The following is a 21,691-nucleotide window of genomic DNA, read 5'->3' as shown; positions in this document are numbered from 1 at the left end:
CTGTCGCTAAAATTTGATGACTATTATCAATTTATGTGATATATATCACCGAAAAATTTGTTAAGATTATATTATACCTTGTGATACTTATATATTATGATAAATGACCAAATATTTTGGTAACAATCAAACTGCTTGATAATTATTGCGAAATTATTTGATATTATTTATCAGATCATTTAATTAGTACAAAATGAATTTATTTTACTAATTATTTTGTAATTATTACTATGGTTGATAACTACTACCGTATTTGATACTAATTAAATATTGCACTGAAACGCTCAACCAAATGCATTTGTTAACTTAAAAAACTTCAATATAAAGAAGAAAGATTGCGTAAAATCCTGTTTTATTTTCGAAACAACCGCAAATTTTCAACGCAAGCGCTCGGCAATCGTCTATTAATATATTTTTAGAGAGAGAGAGGCGGAGCTACCATAATACACTAATCCCCAACGATCATCTTCACGTAAAGATGTTCCTAACAGAGTGATTCAGTTGGTGTTGATCGAGATTTCGAGAGACAGTGGCAAGTGAGAAAAATCCTCCCGTTCGTCGAGGTACGACCTTGAAAAGTTCTTTGAAACCGAAGAGTGCGAATGACGGTCGCGTTCTTGTGTTAGCGTCACCGTAAATAACGCGGTCGTGTGTTAACGCGAACCAGAGTGCTAAACATATCCGCTGATATATCGGCGCGCGTACGAGCGAAATTCTCTGTCGCGAATTTTCTCGTGAATTATTATAGATCGAATGATACGGGAACTCCAAAGGTCAAGTGGAGATACCGCCCAATAATATTGGATCGATGTCAGTAAGTGAGGGATTTTCCGATGATATAATATTATGACGAAACTAATTATTAATAACTATAATTATTAATTATTACGAAATCACAGGGAAAGTATTTTGGGCCAATCATAATGGTTTAATAACACCCGGAAAAAGGAGATCTAGAAATGTGAGATAGCAGAGATTTAAGTCAGAATAGAAAACTTGACTCTTTTGAGAGGAAAATTGTCTTTTTGTGAAAAAAAATAATTCACATGTTATTCTTAAGATTTCTAGATATCGATCGCCACGATTTTCTTTATTTATGACATTAGAATTGAGAAAACGTGGTCAAAATTCTTACAAAATATGTAGAAATAAAAGAATAAGGAGATGGTAACCAATTTCTGGACACGTACCTGATTCTAGACATTCTTATTGTTTTGACTTTTAAATATGAATATTTAAAATCTTAACATATAGAATGTATGTATATATTTAATATATGTATGTGTATATATACATATATTTCTTTAATGTTAAAAGTTTAAATATTCGTATATAAAGACTAAATTTGACCAAAACGAAACAATAAAAATGTTCAGGATTAAGGTACGCGTCCCCGGCCATTAGTAATTTTATAACCAATAGATAAACGCAAAATTAACGTAACAAAATCATGATTAAAAATAGGCTAAGAAAGAAGAGGTCACATCTATTTTACGATTACTGTTCGTTAGAACAAAATGAAAAATTGCAAGTGTCATATAATTTTTTCATTTCTACATATTTCGCAGGAATTTTGAGCGTATGTATTCTCTCGCTTTTGATGTCATCAATCAAGAATTCTACGGCGAGTTTATACCTAGAGCCTTAAACAATAATTTCTACGACCATTTCGAATAAAAACCAGACCGGTGAGAGCATAGCAACCATTAATTTGATCATGCCGATATAGGCGTGTTTACATGGAGAAAAATAATTTGATGGTCCAGCAAATGTTCTGCTGGTCTAGTAAAATTTTTTCGTTATTATGTGGACAGCAAAAAGATTTGCTAATCATTTGCTGGATATAATTTGCTGAATCTACAAATTATTTTGCTATAAGAACCATGATGAATTTATATAAGCAGTTGTAGTTTTGCTCCGATAGCAAATAAGTTTGCTAAGGATACATTATTTTGCATCAATAGCAAAATGTGATTCTTAAGACAAATACACTCAACAAATTTTTTCTATTCTGGCAACGAAACTATTTCTGCTCTGATAACGAATAATTTGTAAAATTAGTTACGTCAACTAAATTTTTTTTATGTCACTACGAATATGCAGTAGCAACGACGATTTTGTTAAAAGAACAAAATTATTTTTCTCTGTGTATAAATAAATAGGTAGAGAGAAAGGGAGGGAGGGAGGGAGGGAAAGAGAGAGAGAAAGTTATTAGCGTGTACTTACGCGATGTGTCAAAACCGGTGATGAAGTCCGGACATGGTGCGTACACGGTTGATCCCGCTAGAGTGTCCGGCCAACAGGACCACCCATCGAATGTAAGCCGGCAATATGGCTCTGAAATAGAAATTCGAGTAGGCAATTACAGCGAGATCGTAGGCAACGATGACCTCGTAAAAGCGTTCGTTACGTTTGACAGCGTGCCGGGATTAAACGACGATATGTAACAAGGCGGCAGTAATCCGCGGCATCGCGAAGAAAGAGAGAAAAAAGAAATATATATATGGCATCGCATCAATCACCACGACAAATTGGATAAATCTTCTCGCGCGATTTACGATGCGGTCGTAAAAGGCAACCCTCGCTGATATATATTACCTACTTATTACTGATCATCGGAGAATTAGAAGCATCTACGGCGCGTAGACGTGCGTAAAATCTTCGCATGGACGGATTCAACAAATGAAGAGACTGCCTGTAATTTTCTCCAAATTACCGGGAACGTACAAAGAAGATTTCTTTAGATTTAGTACTTCTTTGTTACTTAGTTTGCTTGATTTCGATTTGTTTGAATCAACAAAAATAATTTTACATCAAACAATGTAAGTTTATATTAAATATTATCTTGTTTTATTAGATTAAATTATATTGTTTAACGGAGAGAAAATGCTATTATTCAAAGAAAGTTTCCCACCAAATTATATATATACATTTAAATATATAAACATTTAAAACAATAGGTTTTTTCACGATCACCTAATCAATGATTCAACGAACTAAAATTTTAAATATAATTTTAATCTTTTAAATTATATTAAGGTTATATTTTAAATTTTAGTTTGTTGGATTAAATCATGTTATGTAATTGTGAAAAAACCTATTGTTTTAAATGTTTCGTTTTTCAATCTAACCTATTATTTGTACTAATTAATATCATATTTGGTTAAAGATTAAAAACAAACATTTCGTCGCGGACTCGCTAATGTACATTCTGTCAATATTCGTTGCCATATTAGCTGTGGTTGCATTGTTTCCAACGATTATCAATATGCCTAACATAAAAAAAGCTCTTTGGACATTATAAGGATACGTCGTAAGCTTAATACTGCAATTCTATCGTCAAAGTCAGTTGGCATCACTAATTCCTATGCGATTGTTGAAGTCAAGTAAGTCAAACTGTAGTCAGTTACAAGGATGGGTGACTACATCACGGGATGATGGAGTATTTCGATGGAAGGTCACGGCGGAAGAAGGGCGCACACAATCAAATAATAAACAGCTAGACCGTCAGTATAAGACAAAGAAAAAATGTCAGGTTTCTTAAGATCATTTCAACACAATTATATCGAATTATTTTAGTAAAATGAGAACATAGTGAAATAATAATTATTATTATATAAACAATAAATTATTTAGCAAAATGATAAAATTATTTGAAAAGCTAAACAATCGTACTTATTGATTGAAACATTAGTTTCTTTAAACCATTCCAATGAAGTTTGTTTAGATGCAATAAAATTTATTAAATCCAAAGAAATCTTCTTCTAGATAATGGTCGTGTCAGGATAATATTTAATTAAGAAATAATAGTCTATCAAGTTTATCTGCCTGCATTCTTTATGGTTGGAGTACAACCATAAAGTACTGTAAAATATTCAGATTTGCAAAATTTTTCAATAAACTGATGAAGTGAATTCGAAAACTACCCATGAATTTTTCCATCAAATAACTGGAAACATGCACTGGAGATAAAACGACTGTTGGATCTTGTATTCGCGTAACTCGAGATAGATAAGAGTCACATCGAGATGGTGTCCGGCTAAGAAATAATCGTCTTTCTTGAGTTCATCTACATATAATTTTTGTCATTAGTCCGAACGTACGTGGTAAACGGACGGAGAACTAACTTTCTTAGTGGCTCTATGCACCGCATTAATGCGAAATCACGTTTGAGGGATTCCACCACTCGGCTACGTGCTCGACGAAGTTCGCATTTGTTCGTGGGACGCGAAGTTTCGGAGAAATGCTGATACCGCGAATTTCATCCGAGAGGAACCTCCATGCGGTTCCACCGCAACTTTTATTGAAAATAAATCACTTTCTTCCTTCTTCTTCGCGACTGCTCCATGAGAACGACTCGCATATACGATATTATGCCGAAAGAATGACTGAAGTACTCATACGGAGAACATTTTCCGCTCAAGTTTCTCTGCGCGAGGCAAGATAACCGCACATTTTGCAAAGTTAATGTTACAGAAATAGCGATGGTAAATTTTGCCGAGACGAATGTTTACGTTCTCAACGATAAAAATTTCATTCATCTGTGCCCGTCACACAAACATTTACACAGATGAGGCGTAGTAACGGTCCTCTTCTAGCGCATTGTGCATTTACGTAAGTAAAATAGATATTGGTTTGGCGAGCGTCTTACGTCAGAGTCTATTTTAATCCATATACATTTTGGAAACCCTTAAATCTTCACGCTTGATGGAACGGCTTTTAGGTGCGATCAAAGGGACTGACTTATGCATCTCGGGTTCATGAAGACCGCGTTCCGATCGAACGCGTCTTGGGAGTGACTTAAAATATTACGAAATATTTCCGCGTGCAAAATTGATCTGCACACAGAAAAATATTTTCTTGAGAAAAGCGATTATTCAGTTTGCTTTCCTTTCTTCTTTCAAATAATGGTTATCTTCAATAAAGATTTTTTTTTCGATAATAGTCATAAAATATCCTCATCACAAATTTGAGAAAAACTCATTATCATGTACTCCAAGGAAAAATTCATATTCTCTTTACGAGAATATTATAAAACTTTATTAAAGGAAAAGTTGGTTCTACTTTCTGCAGTAAGCAAACTGTATTTTTGTTTTATATTAATATTTTTGCTAAACTTGCTAGGATTAAAAATGTATTCTGAATAAATGTTATGTTTGTGATTCGCGAATGTATAAATTTATGAAATACTCTAGTAAAAAATTTTAACGTTGTTTAAAAACAAAATAATGCTCAATATTGTAACAAACCGCATTTAAAGAATGTTGTTTAAAGAATGTTATCAATTATTTTAATCATTATCAATTATTTATCAACTATTTTAATTTTGATTTTTCAGCAAAATACTTTTGAAATGTTTCCTTTACTTAAATCAGGTAAACAATATTTGATTTAAATAAAGAGAATTTAGATTTAAGTAAATATGTTAATGGCACCCATCAAAAAAATATTTGTTGATTTTAAAATAGTTTTTCCCTTGGTGTAGCAAAACACCGCGTCTCTTAAACCCAGGAAAAGATCTATATATTATATCTTTTAATACTTACTAATAAAGTTAGGCAAATATTTTTGCAATCCACAGCTGCAGAGAAACTCTTCAACTTTTTTGTCGCTAGTTTTTTGTCTTACAATATGTTCGCGCACATAAGCCCTTGTCCACAACCTTGCTTTAAGACGTAAGTCGTAAGAAATTGACCAATCATGGTTGATTTTTAGAAGAATAATCGACTGTGATTGGTCAATTTCTTACGGCTTACGTCTTAAAGCGAGATTGTAGACAATGGCTTTCTCGCGCATAATCTCGTAGAGAGTTGCGTCGTTGTTGAAGTGACCAAAGTGACAGTGGCTCAAGATGAACGAAACTGACAAAAAAGTCGAAGAGTTTCTCTGCAGCTGTGGATTGCAAAAATATTTGCCTAACTTTATTAGTAAATATTAGAAGATATAATATATATATCTTATCTGGATCCAAGAGACGCGATGCGTCCGTCGAGCGAAATGCCTCCTGTCTAAATCATTCCCTCAATTAAAATTTGTGAAAAATTGTTTTCGTTATATATATTTAATATTTTATGAAAAATATTTTATGAAAAATATTTTATGAAAAATATTTTATGAAAAATATTTTATGAAAAATATTTTTTAACATTGATAACATTTTTACTAAGTGATAAACTAGTTTTAACAAATTATCAAAACAAATTTGGATGTAAGTGTCGTTTTACGGATATATCTTTTTACTTTCAATGTATTTCGCAAGAATTTTTAGCATGCGTTTCCTCGTTTCTGACGTTATTAAAAAGAGATAGACGAATGCTCAGGAGCCTTAATAATTATCTATAAATAAATTTGTATAAACGAAAAATATAACTGAAAAGACATTATTTAAGTTTTCGTCCTTGTTTATATTTAGTCTATTTTGTATTTTTCCAAATTTATTTGAGTAATGAATCTCGTTCCGGACTTCCATAAATAGTAAATATATTGAAGCGCCTTAATGTGTTTTTTTCTTTGGCAGACAATCTTTTATTTATAAATTGTTATCACGTTATCGCACAGTGAATAATAATAAAATGCTGTACGTCGTCAGTTTAATATATCGTTAAAATTGGAACGTTAGAATTATAACTTTGTGCGCCAGTCAAATGTGTAAAATTAAATATAGACACCGCTGTCTTCAGTAGTGAATAGGTTCTTATCGTTAATTTTTCGTTACAACAATAAAATTCTGTTAAAGTGTCAGGCTGTTAAATTATAAGAACAAATAGGTTCTTATTTGCTTTATTATTTTCTATTATCAAGTGATTTTGATGAACTGTGTCCGAGTTGTAATATATTATTTCAATTAATTGGCGATTGACGCAATTCAATTGCAACTACTATTAGAAATGATTGCAAGAGAATAACATGACTCCTAGAATATCGAAGATGATTTTGCAGAATACAAGATACGTGGATAAGAAAAGCACAGTGTATTAGTAATATATCTATATCTCGGTAAATAAACACAACCAACTTCGATTCTTTACACTGACTATACAAGACCGAGGAACTGGTATATGTTTCTCCCACTTAGCGCTCATCTCCTCCATCGAGTGTCTTTCCTTTGACGGGAGAAGTCAGCTTGTAGTGCCCAATTGACCGTGGTATGCACAGAAGACTGTATCTCGTGCCGGACCTCGATAAAAAGCAAATATCTTGAAACGCGATCAGTGTGCTTTTTCTTTTGACAGATAATACTTGTTGGTGTATTATTATCGCGTTGTTATCGCACAGTGAGTAAAATCAACAGCAGATTCTGCTGCGCTGTATGCTGTACATCGTCAGTTTGGTGTATTGTGCCGTTGAGTTCGGAGCGTTAGAATTATAGCACTTGTGCGTCAGTCAGATTGGATGTGCATAATATACATAGGCATCGCGGTCCTTCAGAAGCCAACAGGTCGTATTTCCGTACTATTTTTTTCAATAACATAAAATTTTAACAAAAATAAAAACAAATACAAACACATTCGTTAGTTCCTCCTTGAGGAACTCTAAATTTCTTCAGGTAAAACTTCACTCGAAAGTGAAAACCGTGTGATAGTCGGGTTACTTGAATTCTTCACTCATACAGTTTGCTTCGCTTAGAATCGACGAACGAGTCAGAATTCACTTTGAATTTCGATAAAACATTCACTCATATGATTAAAAATAATATAATATTTTGACGCTCTTTCACTCGTTCTGAAAGAGATTTTATTCCTAGAAATGTAAAGCAAACGTCTTGATACATTTGCATCTAGTAGACACTAGAGATTCGCAAAGAGATCCGCAATAGCCATTTTCGGTCGGAAAATGTGAATGGATTCAACATTGTCCTATTTTGTACTGGAAGAAATAATTTTAAAAGAGAATATAATCTTTTGGTATAGGAGGATAGGATAAAATATACATGCATATAGATACTAATAATTTTTCTACTACTTGCTCATGAAGGAAATTCTTCGAGGCCAGGACTCGCATAAGATCTAATCAGCAATTGTAACATATGATACAATAATGCCATCTAATATGGCACGTGCAGAAGCAACGTGAAAACATAAAAAGAAGAGAAAAACGTTAATTTGTCTGGTATTCACGTGGAACAAAATTGATGTGTCATTGAATTACTCTTGCATCATAGAGTCGTCATGTAAATTTTATCTTTCAAGGTGCACAAGAATATCGAACATAAAAAGCATCAGAGATATAAAAAATTCCTATAGTATCATATTTCTCATTAAAAATTTCTCATTAAAAACTTATTAAAACTGATTACTACAACTTGATACAAACTGATTATAGATCTTATGCGAGTCCTGGCCTCGAAGAATTTCCTTCATAAGCAAGTAGTAGAGAAATTACATATCTATATGCATATATATTTTATCTTATCCTTCTATACCAAAAAAAGATTATATTCCTTTTTAAAATTATTTTTTCCATATATTTGTAATGAAATTGAATCCAGAAGAGGAAAAGAGATAAGCAGTTATATCATTTTACCTAGTCATATAGATTTTATCTGACAGATGATCAAACATTAAATCAGATAACGCGTCATGAGCGTGTAATTATCAATATATATCATGGTTCTCAATAATTTTTCGAAACGTAAGAAGAAAACACCAAAAGTAATTATATCGTAATATTTTTATTTAAAGGTAATCTTATTTAAAGGTGGATCTTATTTCTTAGCTCTCTCCGTTCACTGCGATTCAAAGAATTTATTTTTTTTCGTTTTTAATTTTTTTATGCAGATTGACATTTCTTTGTATTTCATTTTAACTTATTATGGGAGTTTCAATCGGATCTGCATCGTCCACTAAAACGTTGTAGTTCTTGACCTTTTTTGACGGTTCTGGAGAGAGAAGAAATTCAATTTTTCGTTGAGATTATGTCATCGTGCATTTTGCGAGTTAGATTATGAGCGTGCGAATTATTTATTAACCACCGAAATGTTTAACTGACTGCGAATGCTCTATTTGTAAAAACAAGATTACTAAAAAGGACGTAAAACAGGTCGAAACGTATTATTTGTAATATATTTTGAGATTATTAAAAAATTTGTTTGCACTTTTACACCTGTGCCTAGGCTTTTATACGCTATTTTCTCATTTTATTTTAATTTGATTTTACATCTACATCTTTATTTCGATTTCACTTTCGTAATATTTTCTTTTCATGACGGATTTGCAGATGCAGCTAGGAGCGTAACTCCTCCGGAATTGAATAGTTACAGTGTGCACGTACACACATACACAAAAATACACACACCGCGTGTAGTAAGAGATTACGTAAGGTGTGCTAAGGATCCTTATCTCGAATGTAAGATTTGTTGAAACACGGGGAAGCGATTGATCTGTTTAAGTCAATATGAAGGTACTGTCAATTCTTCTCGTGATCTTGGTGACCTGCGACCAAATTGCCAATGGATACCGGATTCTTGGTTTATTCCCGCTTCATGGCCCGAGTCATTGGGTCATGATGCAACCTCTGATGAAAGGATTGGCGCAACGTGGTCATCAGGTGGACGTGGTATCGCACTTCCCGCAGAAGAAGTCGATACCGAATTACACGGATATCAGTATATTAGGCAGTATGCACGCTACTCGGAATAATATCTCCGCGGCGGAGGCCAGTACATTCAGCGGTTTCTCCATGGCGCACTTGACCGACATGGCCGGAACTCAGATTTGCGAATTGCTGAGCCATCCGGCAATACAAAATCTGATCAAGAATCCGCCGCAGGATCCTCCCTACGATATTCTTATTACAGAGGTATAATCAACGCGCAAGTATGATCAAGTTTCATCTTTTTTTTATTTCATATCTTTTAATAAACTTAAATAATGAAAAATAATTTTTTTTATTACTTAGTTCAATTTATTTCTTCATTAATTTTATTAATTTCAATTTTATTTTTAAGTTCGTATTCACGCGTATGTCGCAAGACAACTTCTTAATCGCTTCGCGTCGCAACTCTTAATTTTCTTTCTTGTGCGGTCGGAATCGTACTACGCAGATTCTACGAAGGATTTCGCGGACTTTTATTCAGCGTAAACGCGTCGAGACGATCGAACTGGCAAGTAATAATATCTTAGATGCGCAACTATTCGTTGCTTATATATATATTAAACTTTAATAAGACTTTGACATTTATTAATTCTCCCAGTGACAATTAGGGTTATTTGTGTTCGGACTGTTCTAAAAAGTGCTTGTTTTTCAAAAGTAACTGTTTAAAAATCATTAATAAATATGCATAAAAGATTACAATTCACTGAATTTGTTAAAATTGATATGTATTGTAAAGGTGATAGTAAAGTTAGAAGTAATTTGCAAAAATAATTAAGTGGAAGGGACGACATTGGTTTAGAGGATATAACAAATTGAAATTTGTTATATAATTTTAATGCTTTTTCTTAGGTATTATAAGCTGTTTTAGGAACAGTAAAACTTTCTCCGACAGGAGTGAAACTAGATAAAGATCGAATATCTGTGGTACAGGTTATATAAGTCTATACACTGGAAAAAAACAAGATCGAGTAAACCGAATCAAGTAAACAGTTAAGCACTTGCAAAAAAACGATACTTAATATTGAGTCACAGTATGTTATAAGCGAGCGTAGAAAACAGATGAGCTATCAGTAAATGGTATAAACTAACAACTTCATACGTGATAACTGCGTTTCACTTGAAGATATTGTGAAATATATTAACGAAGTGTATTAATGTTTTTGCTTGAAACTAAATCTTATTACAACGGAAAGTATATGTGAGCAATCGATAACCCGCTGCGATAGTAAACATATCAATTCGGTATCATTCAGACACTTAATTAGTAAAACTAGATAAATCACAAGCGGACTGAAAGCAAATACTCGTCCTCGTTAAACTAAAATTATTATCGCTTTTAACGAGACGTTAATTGACTGATTTCTGCCATCTCCCGTGTAACGCGGTAAAAGTGTTGATTATGATCAATTAATTAATCAATCTTTACTCGTCTCTTTACTCGTCATTCGTCTCTACGCGTTCGTTAGCTCACAAATAATGCAACATCAGATTTTATTGAAGACTGAACCGCAAACTTCCAATCACTTTTCAGTCGAGAGAGAGAGAGAGAGAGAGAGAGAGAGAGAGAGAGAGAGAAGGAGACAGAAAAAATAAGTTCTTGATGACAATAAGTGCAGCGTCAGTGTAAAGCCATTAATTTTAATGGCTTTTGCGTCATACTAAGTTGATATTGAAGTACCAGTTTCCATGTAATAGTGTATTGCGTCAAATTGCACATGTTGCACGGCAGTCAATTATTTTCGAAAATAGTCGACTATGATTGGTATTAAAAAATTAAAGAAAAATTAAATCTATTCAACAATTTGATGTAGGAAGACTAAAAAAAATTAATTAAAAAATTTAGTCAACGGTAAAAGGTCAATAGAAACTGAAATGTAGTTATGTGGACACTATAAATGTTCTTTCAATTAAAATCGCTGTCTCACTGCGATGGATTCTCTACAATAAGCTATAAGTAATAACCGCAATAATTTGCGACTTGCGATTTATGACTAATAGCTTATTATAGAGAATCCATCACAGTGAGACAGTCGGCTTATTCAGTCGGTAGTCTGATACAGGCTTAAAACGAATCTTAAGATGAGTCTCTGAGTTGAGTAAATTTTATTGCATCAACTATAATCGAATCAAATTAAAGAAAAATCAAATCTGCTCAACAATTTGATGTAGGAATACTAAAAAAACTAACTAAAAAATTTAGTCAACGGTAAAAGGTCAATAGAAACTAAAATGTAGTATGTGGACACTATAAATGTTCTTTCGACTAACGAAAAAAGTCAATCCAACTGCATAATACAAATAGTTTTGTCTTTGAATGTGAAAGTTAAGTAAATCAGAGAATAAGTAAAACTACTAAACATAGAGTGGAACTCTAATGACTTTGATAATCGAACGTTTGCAAGATTTCTTTAACTAAAAGAAATCATTTCAATATTTTTTTCAAGATTTTCGAATCGATTACAACGTTCTGATACAAAGTTCTGATACATGACTCGACGGTTATAGATAGATTGTGCTATCTATTTTGCTCGCTTACGAAAGATAAATTTCTGTCGTGATAAAAGCAAACAACTTCCTTTTGAAATCTATAATATGCGACTATATGCCCTGCCTATATGAACGTACAAATCTACCCTTATTGGAGGAGTTTTTTCTGGCTTTTGGCATCGTTAGCTATTATAGTTGTTTTATTGTTAAACTAAAATTATTAATTTTTAGGTAATAAAAATGCATATATATATATTTTGGATAATGAAGATAAAGATGTATATATTTTTAATAATAAAAATAAAAGTAATAGAGAAGTTGATTTATAAAGACATTCTTGAAATCACCGATCTATCACGGTATATATTACTTAGAGGAAAAATTAAGTGAAATACTACATAATTTATTTGGATAATGTATGCAGTTCATTCAACTTGGGAATAGAGTCAAATTAAACTTCTTACTCGTCGCTACGATTCGAAAATTCATTTGATTGCCATTAGTTTTCAGAATAGTCAAATCAACATCGTGATTAGTCCATTTTACTGAATATTTAGCTCGTTTTATATAAATGAAAGAGATTATACGAACACTAAAATGTCGCTGAAAGAATTAAGGCAATTGGTTAGTCATGTATAATCCAATTAAGTTTGCTCAACTTGATTCTCGTTGTTCCAATCGATTTTTGTTTCATAATGTACGAATCTTTAGGCGCGGGTTGGGCTGTGAATTTTTGGCCCCAATATACATACTGTGCGCTAAATAAAAGGAAAATCAAGGACTTTCGTAGTTCACTACTTAACGCGACTGACAGCGGAGCTCGAACTCTCGCGACAACTATCGATGCATCATTTTGAGTGCGAACTTTTGGAAAGTAACGCGACAACGGAACACACTGAAGCATGACTCACGGTTCCGATGCGCACGTGTATGTACGAGTGTTACATAACGTAACGCGAGTCGTGCGAGTTCGATAACGCTACAACGACAAATAATATACTGCGATAAACAGCGGTACGATTCATGAAAATGTGATGCAGTTTATAAATTAGAATTATTTAATTTTATTTCACCACTCACAGAATTGTTTTGATTGTTTAGATATATATATTTTTGAACCTTTTGACAATGTTGGATGAATCTTTTATTTAAACAAATCTGAGTTATTTTTGAACAAACTCTATTTCAGTGTAAAGGTAGTTCTTTGAAGCAATTATAAGACCGATACGATACATTGCCGTTAGTATTTACCTTCCGATTTCAACGATAAATTATTTCGAGATAAATCACTTGTATCATGCAGTTAGATTGACTTTTAGATAATGAAAAAACATTCATGTTACACAGACAACGGTGTTTTATCAGGCTTTTCAGTATTGATTAAATTCTGTAGCTAAAACTGTCAGATTGTCGATCAGACTCGGTTTTTATTCAGTTAAGTCCAGTTGTGTGCAATTTGTGCGATAAACTTTACGTAACCCTGAGATTTAATTTTTCTTGTCTGATTTTATTTCAATGTAACGCATGGAAGTATAGAGTTTTCAAGACCTATACTATACACGCTTTAAAATAGCGTAACTTAATTTTTTTACAGCTGAAATTTGCCATCGTAACGATAAGATTGAACACGTTATTGTTATATCAACGTGATATAAGTCAATTTCGCGTAAAAACAACAGTTCTTACGACAGATTCGCTCGCGCGTATTCACCCACGTTGGCGTGCACTATAAAGTGAAATGATTGTACATACGGGCTTTAGGGCCAGAAGGAGAAACAAGGCAGAGCAGAAAGTGCAACTATAACGAATAGATATAATGGCACGTGAAATTGCCGCACTCAGTGCAACAAAGTGCGAGCGCGTTTGAATCTCCCAGTATAAATTGTACGGTACTTGTTGCGCGATGCAATCCGTCTCATGTCATACGCGTATCTATCATCGGTATTAAGGGCTCTCTAACGAACCTTTATTTGTTTTCGAACGCGCCGACAAATCGCACTGCAAAATTCAATCGTGCGTTAATCGCGTGACTCGCCGCGTGCGAATTTTGCTCATCTCGATACGATATTACCGCGTCACATTGAATCACGTATGAAATATAATTAATGGAACATGTAGAAAGAGCATGTAATCTGAAAAATCGCTTATACGGCCGATAGGAAGCCAATAAAACGAAGTGACAGATGTGTTTCGATTTGCATTCATTTACCGTATCTTTGGTAATTATTTATGGCTTATTAGTTAACTGTGAACGTGTCGAATACCGTGACGGTCACCGGTGATCGGTACTATGACACTACGTCTCATTAAATCACATGTGTAGAAGTTTAAAAGTAAAAATGCATGCAGTTTGCGTAGAGATCCCAGTCATTGTTTTGTGCTAATGTATGCTAACTAGTTGCAAAAATACTGCATAGAAATTGACCAAGAACTTGTGGAGTTTTATTCAGCGGTTAGAGCAAGTCACTACACAGTATGTAAACCGATTCTTTCCAAGACAAGATAGTGTCAGTAATGTTAAATAAAAATTTACGTTGTATTGGTTGCACAGAATTACAAATGCTCTTGTACAGTAAAAACACATACGAGAATGAATTGGAGCATTGCTCAATATACAAAAACGATACAAAATTTTAAAGTTGACATTTTCAGTAGAAATTAACCTGTCGATGCAATCAACTAAAGTAAATTATTCGCCTGATACAAAAGATCCGTAGCTTGTATATAATTAAACTCACGAGTTCGTTTCGTTCAGAAAAATTTCAGTGAACATTGCTGTACCTTAATACCTGGATTTAGAGGCTTAAAAATATCGGAAAAATTTGCAAGAAGATTTTTACGTATGCGTGGTTAGGTTTCCCGTTTTTGATAAAACAAAGCGACACACGTTTACGTAAGATGTATTTGTACGAGAAATACGAGAAGGATAACGTGATTGCCTTGGTGAAGATCGTCTCTACGCATCGATATTTTTTCAAGTTGGTCGTCCACGTAATCATCTCTTTGAAATCCTCACTGATCATCATTGATATTAATAATTGATATTAATAAACGATATAAGTGCGTCATCGTCATTTGAACCATTTTTCCGTCGTATATTTCCTGACAGATCGTCGCGTTTATTTCTATCGTCGCTGTCGTGATGCAAGTGTCATCATAATAGACGACCAGTCGCGTTAAGGAGGCTAACAAGTGCGGCTCAACACGAACGCATCTCCAAGTAGCCGTTGATTCATCCACATGCGTAAAACCTGCGCATCTTCGCTCAATGCGCGAAACAAAACGTGTCTCGACGATAACAGCGATCGCGAGCGATTAAGAAACGCGACTCGGCGAGTAATTAATTAATCGATGGACCGACGGATTGTGCGTATATAGGTGTTCATGGCACCGTGTTTCTTGGCCTTCGGCCGTCATCTCAAAATCCCGATAGTCGCCACAGTAACCAGCGTCTTCCATGACTGGCTCAACGAGTTGTCCGGCAATGTGGCCAATCCCAGCTTCATCCCGGGCCTCTTCTCCACGTACGGGCAACACATGAACTTCGAGGAGCGTCTGCTCAACTTTCTGATGTCACACATGATCTCCGCACAGATCCACTACTACACGAGCTTCCAGGTGGAATACGTGAAGAAGCATTTCGGTATCAAAGACGCATCCATCATGGACCTGTACGGCGACATATCCTTGTACTTGGTCAACTCACATCCCGCGTTGCACGGAATCAGACCGTACACCTCCGCTATAGTCGAGGTGGGCGGTTTGCACGTCAAGGATGACGTTGATCCACTGTCGCCGGTACGTTTGAACAAATTGGCTTTCTCAATTATCCGCAACGCGTATGTCCCAGAGCTTTTCCCGGGTGCGATGAGGTGCGACGAGAATCGAGGCGATTTATCGTTAGTATCGTTGCGAATGCAGCTCCATTTGTCTCCTCTTCGTTCGACTCGAGCGGGAAATGGGATCAGGAGACTTGATAGATGAAAAACGGCCACTCCTTCACACGAACTATCAAGTTTGCCGTTTAAATTGATAGAATGTGGAAAGGATCAAAACGGAGGGGAAACGAAAGGCATGTGGGCTTTGCGGCTAAAGGTTAAAAATTGTAGTAGATAAAAAACGCGCGTTTCCGACAGAATATTTTTCTTTGACCCGCACGTCGATAACAAAATATGCGCTGTTTATATCAATTTAGACATTCACGTGGAAATTCTATTGAAATTTTCTGAAAATATCGCATTGATTTCACTGACGTTGGTTATCCGTGCGTAAAAGAAATATAAAAATATGTTGAAAATAATTATTGCAATAACCGTAAGAAAATACCGTATATTTTTATCACAATCTGACGAGATCTCTTCTTTTATCGAATTCAAATATATCTCATTGTGAAAATTCCACGCGACATACACACACAAAACACCCTAAAGAGATTTTATTTAAAAAATTTTTTCCAAGGAAAATATCAAAAAGAAGCCGAATGACATTTTCTTTTCAGAAATTTTTTTACTTTGAAATGTTATGCAATTGAAAATCTTACGACAGCTCATTGTACCCGAATAGGATTAATCGCGAATTATTCATTCTAAAGGGGTTTGTCTGCAGGAAGTGCAAAAATGGCTAGACGAGAGCACGAACGGCTGCGTGTACTTCACGTTCGGTTCTATGGTGAGGATCGAAACTTTCCCTAAGGAATTGATAGAAGCATTCTACATGTCGTTCAAAAAGATCGCGCCAGTTCGCGTGCTGATGAAGGTCGCGAAAAAAGAAGACCTACTGCCAGGATTACCGAGCAACGTCATGACACAATCTTGGTTCCCACAAATCGCCGTCCTCAGTACGTAATCACAGTTCGTCAGAATGATAAATACGCTCATTTCTTATTAATCGTTGTTAGAACAGCCATTTGTATGCCGTGTGAATTCTCGCGCGTTTTGCGCGCGCCGGCATTTGCATATAAATCGAGTAACTTCACGAAAAATGCCACTTTCCGACAAAATTCTCGCTCGATGAAAATTTCGCGCGAAATTTTTAACTTCTTATTTATGACGACGCGCGCGCGCGCGTTCGCTCGGCGAATTTTCGAAAACACGACTGCGAATCAAGTGAAATTAGAATCGTAACTTGCGAGGAAAAGCAACAGACGCTCTGTTTGTAATTGGAAAGAAACTTAAATCATTCCAACTGCGCTTGAAAAGGATAAATTGCGAGTCTTGAAAATTAACGTTCAATAATGGCGTCACGTGTCGTTGAGATTTATTCTTGAAGTATCCGAACGTTCGAAAGCGTCGCGATCATTTATTTGAACGAAAGGATACTTTCAGCTTTAAGGTACTCTCTTAAAGTTCAATCAATATATTTCTCTCACTGAAATGTGTCACTTACAAATGATAGTTCAGTTATAATTTTAGCGCTGCAATCAGTAGAGTCTCGCTGAAAGTTTCAATCAGTAGTAACGAATGTTCCCATTATTAATACGTTCCGCGAACCTATTATCTGTGATCCTATTATATTGACTTTGTAAACACAGAGACAGTATCATGTCTCTGCAAGATGCATGAGAGCTGTTAATTTCATCGCCGCAAACATAGAAAATTGGATTTGGCTACAGCGTACAGCAAATTGTTACACTACCAACTTTAGCACTAAAGTCTTACTTCTATTGTTTAAAATCAGTGAAATGTAAGACAATTCAGTGAAGTGGAAGTGTTTCTACCGAAAGTTAACGAATTCTCACTGATTATTGGTAAAACGCCCTTTTTATTGATCTATTCAAAAACATTCTTGCTAAATCACTTTAAGAGAGCACAAATACTGATACCCAGATACATATATCTAAGCTTACGCATTCTCATTGTTTTGGTCTTCAAATACAAATATTTAAACTTTTAATATAAAAAAATATATATATACACATATTAAATATATATATACATTCCATGTTGAAGAGAGAGATTTAAATATTCTATAAATCTATAATGATCTAAATACATTTAAGACTTAGAAGAACAAGAACGTATAGGATTAGGTACGTGTTCGGGAATTTGTACCTTCGTCTTAGATTATTCAAATTATTCCCCTACTTATTTTTTTTCTTTGTTTCTTTGTTCTATATTCGTCGGACGCCAGATTGTGACTTTTTTGCACTGAAAAACACATCGCTCTCGAATTCTTGCAGAACACAAAAACGTACGAGCTTTCATCACGCACGGCGGACTAATGGGAACGCAGGAGGCGATCAATTACGAAGTCCCTATGATCGGCATCCCTCTGTTTGGCGATCAGAGTGTTAACATAAAGTCCTACGTGAAGAAGAAGGTGGCTATTTCACTGAACTCGATAAAAAATGTCACCGAGGAGAAATTAACGTCGGCGCTGAATAGCATTCTGAACGATCCTACTTATCGGTGAGTATTCGAGGCGATGGATGCGAGGAAGCGAAAACGTAAGCGTCACACCGTCATCCTGTTGCTAATCGTGGCGTGTTTAATGGAGATTAATGAAATCATAACATTGATTGTGTCGTGACCGCAAACACACAGAATGTGCTACATATAGAATCTCATCAGACAGAGGCAGATAGTTTCAGACAGTCGACATTCCAATATTTTTGTATGCAAGTAGTTACTCTCTCAGAAATCATCATAATGCGATAACGTTGTATAAGAGGAAATTGGTCGTAGTTGTGCAAAAATAATCCAACTCATATAAAGTACGTCTCGAGAAAAATAAAGATGAAAATTTGACGCATGATTTAACTCTTTACTTTCCATTTGAATCACAATCCAGTTTTCTCGTTATTTATCTCCAATATGAAAGTTGTTCCTGTCTTGATCGACGTGACGTGAAAGTTACAATATGACTGTCTTTTTTTAGTATGTTTGCAGCGACAGGAACTACTCAACATAACCTCAAAGTCACAAATCTATTTTGGGAAAATAAAAAATTAGGAAAGTAAAATTTCACTTTATATATGTTGAGTACTTTAGTTTTAAACATTCTAAGTACAAGAAAAATTTGTTAAACATAAGAAATTAATTTGAGCAGTAGAGGGTTAAAAAGATAGATGGCACTCTCTGAGGTCCTTTGCAGTCGTTCAAAAAGTCAAGTATGGTTCAATTTTTAATAAGTTCAATTTTCTTCCCTATCAGATATTCGTTAAAAAGACGCAACAAGTACAAAATGTTGCAACTAGTAGAAGATGAAGTTTTCAATTAATTTTAGACGCCCATAAAGCTTGAGTCTTTTTTGTTTCATGTAGAAAGATGTAGGGACTATCTATTGACAAAAAAACAAAACCTCAAAAATCATAATTTTATGAGTTGAATCATTTTGCATAACTATGACCAATTATGTCTTTTTGCTATATTCTTTTTTACTTTCTTCCGTCTATCCCCATTGCATTCTCACTTATCATCCGTTATTTACACGTATATTTTTCGATTTTACTCTAATTTGTTTGACTCGTTTAACCTCATGGTCGTAAATTTATTTCCATCGGCGAATAGAATAACTTTGTTTAGCGAGAGCAACGCGACTCCGCCTGGATGTAAGTTAATGCAGTAAAGTTGTACAACCAGCGGCCACATGTTAAAAGGACTTCAAAAGCCTCGAGGCTCGCTGCTTTAAATCTTATTAGCCCGCCCGCGGTATCGATCCGCCACCGGTTGCACCGTTACATATCGCGGAACAAACAGAGCGTGCTCGCCATTGAGTCTTGCTTAACTCCCGAATAACGCATATCGCGGATCAACTCTAGTCAATCGGTATGTACTTTAAATTCCACAGATCGTTTTTTCATCTACGTGAAATCCACGTGGAGCGCATGTTCCACGAATAAGAGCGCGGGAATAAAGGAGGAAACACTTTATCTTCGCGGCACGAGAGTAGAGGAAGAGAAATACAAAATCTAGTGGAACGTTTGACGCGCTTTTCAGCGCGAGTAGATACCGAGATGCCGCTTGGCATTGGACAGACCGTAGCCTTGGTAACGCTGGTGAAAACACGTTGTCGATCGTGTGCTCTCTTGCTTTCGACACTAAACGGTCTGGTATTTCGCGAAGGAGCGCATTCGATTGAAACGGGATCGAGGAAATTGCGTTCTCAATTTTTTTTTTTTGTCCGTTATTTTCTCAACCAAGTCTTCAAGACTTTCACCTTCATTTTATGATTCGCTGCCGGCCATCCCATGTGCACACAGAAAAATGCATATTGCATTCAAGTAAACGTTATATCAAGTATGTTTGTTTTAAAGTTAATGTTTCTTCTAATAGGCTCTTCTAAAATTCATTATGAGTATATTTTGAGACTATTATAAAAAAAGTATATTTTGTTGAAGATAACTATTATTTGAGGGAAAAGAAACCAAATTGACTGGTCGTTTTTCCCCACCCAGCAAGAATGACGTTTTTCTGTTTGCAGACAAATTCGGCATGTACGAAGTAACGATTGCATTCGTTAATCAAGGAATGTTATTGTGTCACCGTTAATTATTTGTAACGGATACAAAAAAAAAAACAATTGCTGTCACGATTCAGTTATCGAAAACGTTGCTGAAAAAAAAAAAAAAACGTGTAACTTGCAATGGTAACAACGTTACAAGTAAAGCGTTACTTCCCAATCCTGCGGCTGAATCGATTTCCCGCGAACTCGTCTCTCTCTGTTGCTCGTTTCAGCGAAAACGTACGGAAACTCTCGAAATTGTTCCGGGATCGTCCTATGAGCGCCCTGGATACGGCTATCTACTGGGTGGAATACGTCGGAAGACACGGAAACTTCCTTCAATCACCAGCCATACAGCTCCATTGGTGGCAACGTCACTTACTAGACGTTTACGCCTTCTTACTGTTTGTGATAGTTGCGGTGCTTTTGGTCGTGCTGTTTATTCTTCGGAAGCTCAAGAGGCTCTTGTTCGGATCGCACGTGTGCACAAAGAAAGACAGTGCGGCGATCAAGTCGAAGAAGAACAAGTGAAGATAACGGAAAGCTTCTTTAGAGATTTTATACACGACCTTCTGTTCGCCATTTGCGAGAGAGACAGAGAGAGGGAGAGAGAGAGAGAGAAAAAGAACATAGAAACGAATCATTAGAGAGAAAAAACATTTCTTTCTCTCTTTCTTTCTCTTTTTCTTTCACTCTCTCTCTCGCTCTCCCCTTCCCTCTCGATATCGTGTATATGTAGTGTTTTAATAAAGTGTACTTTTAATTGATTGTATTATATAACAAGTGTAGTTTTGCCGCAATATACAGTATCGTATTAATTTTCACGTGGAATACACAATCGTGTTATCTGCGTTGCATGCGCGCATATGTGTGTGTGTGTATGTGTGTGTGTGTCATATCGACACATGCGCGCTATATCACTGATATTTTCGTTTTAGGATGTCTATCACCACTCGAAACACCGTGCGCACAGACTCGTACACAAAATCTACCGATCGATCGGCAGTTGAAGTGCGCGTTGACAGATATTTTTAATCTGTTAATGGAACTATACGTAAGCTGTTATAAATTGGCCGGTTTATGATAAGTTTCAACGTGACTGTGAGTTTTTAGTTATTGAGTGGCGAGATAAAGCAAAGTGGCTCCGATAAAATCGATATTAAGACGA

The 21,691-nt window shown here is 35.2% G+C and overlaps 2 protein-coding genes across 15 annotated transcripts in view; one reads left to right on the top strand and one right to left on the bottom strand.

Moving 5' to 3' along the window:
- Positions 1 to 21,691, bottom strand: part of LOC116847823 (calcitonin gene-related peptide type 1 receptor-like) — a 130,190-nt gene that overhangs the window by 70,183 nt on the left and 38,316 nt on the right. For all 9 annotated transcript variants that reach the window (XR_004378825.1, XM_032823238.1, XM_032823233.1 and 6 more), the window contains one exon: positions 2,227 to 2,337. Coding sequence is in view for 8 of the 9 variants with exons in the window: in XM_032823238.1 (XP_032679129.1) it covers positions 2,227 to 2,337 (111 nt within the window). In the remaining variant the exon portion in view is untranslated. The remainder of the gene's footprint in view (positions 1 to 2,226; positions 2,338 to 21,691) is intronic.
- Positions 444 to 21,347, top strand: LOC116847822 (UDP-glucuronosyltransferase 2A3-like). Of its 6 annotated transcripts, none has more exons than XM_032823227.1 (6): positions 444 to 563; positions 9,217 to 9,798; positions 15,460 to 15,879; positions 16,687 to 16,918; positions 18,260 to 18,488; positions 20,757 to 21,054. In XM_032823227.1, the coding sequence occupies exons 2-6, from the start codon at positions 9,394 to 9,396 to the stop codon at positions 21,052 to 21,054; spliced, it is 1,584 nt and encodes a 527-aa protein (XP_032679118.1). In that variant the 5' UTR covers positions 444 to 563; positions 9,217 to 9,393. The 6 variants fall into 6 exon arrangements, with proteins under 6 accessions (XP_032679118.1, XP_032679116.1, XP_032679115.1 ...); XM_032823225.1 differs by lacking the exon at positions 444 to 563 and adding an exon at positions 635 to 814; XM_032823224.1 differs by lacking the exon at positions 444 to 563 and adding an exon at positions 7,111 to 7,274.

The sequence above is a fragment of the Odontomachus brunneus genome, unplaced genomic scaffold (assembly GCF_010583005.1).
Source record: "Odontomachus brunneus isolate Ranch 3 - 2012 unplaced genomic scaffold, Obru_v1 Obru_scaffold_083, whole genome shotgun sequence".
Classification (NCBI taxonomy): Eukaryota; Metazoa; Arthropoda; class Insecta; order Hymenoptera; family Formicidae; genus Odontomachus; species Odontomachus brunneus.
Note: the sequence above shows the minus strand (reverse complement) of the source record. Positions and strands in the feature narration are given on the sequence as shown.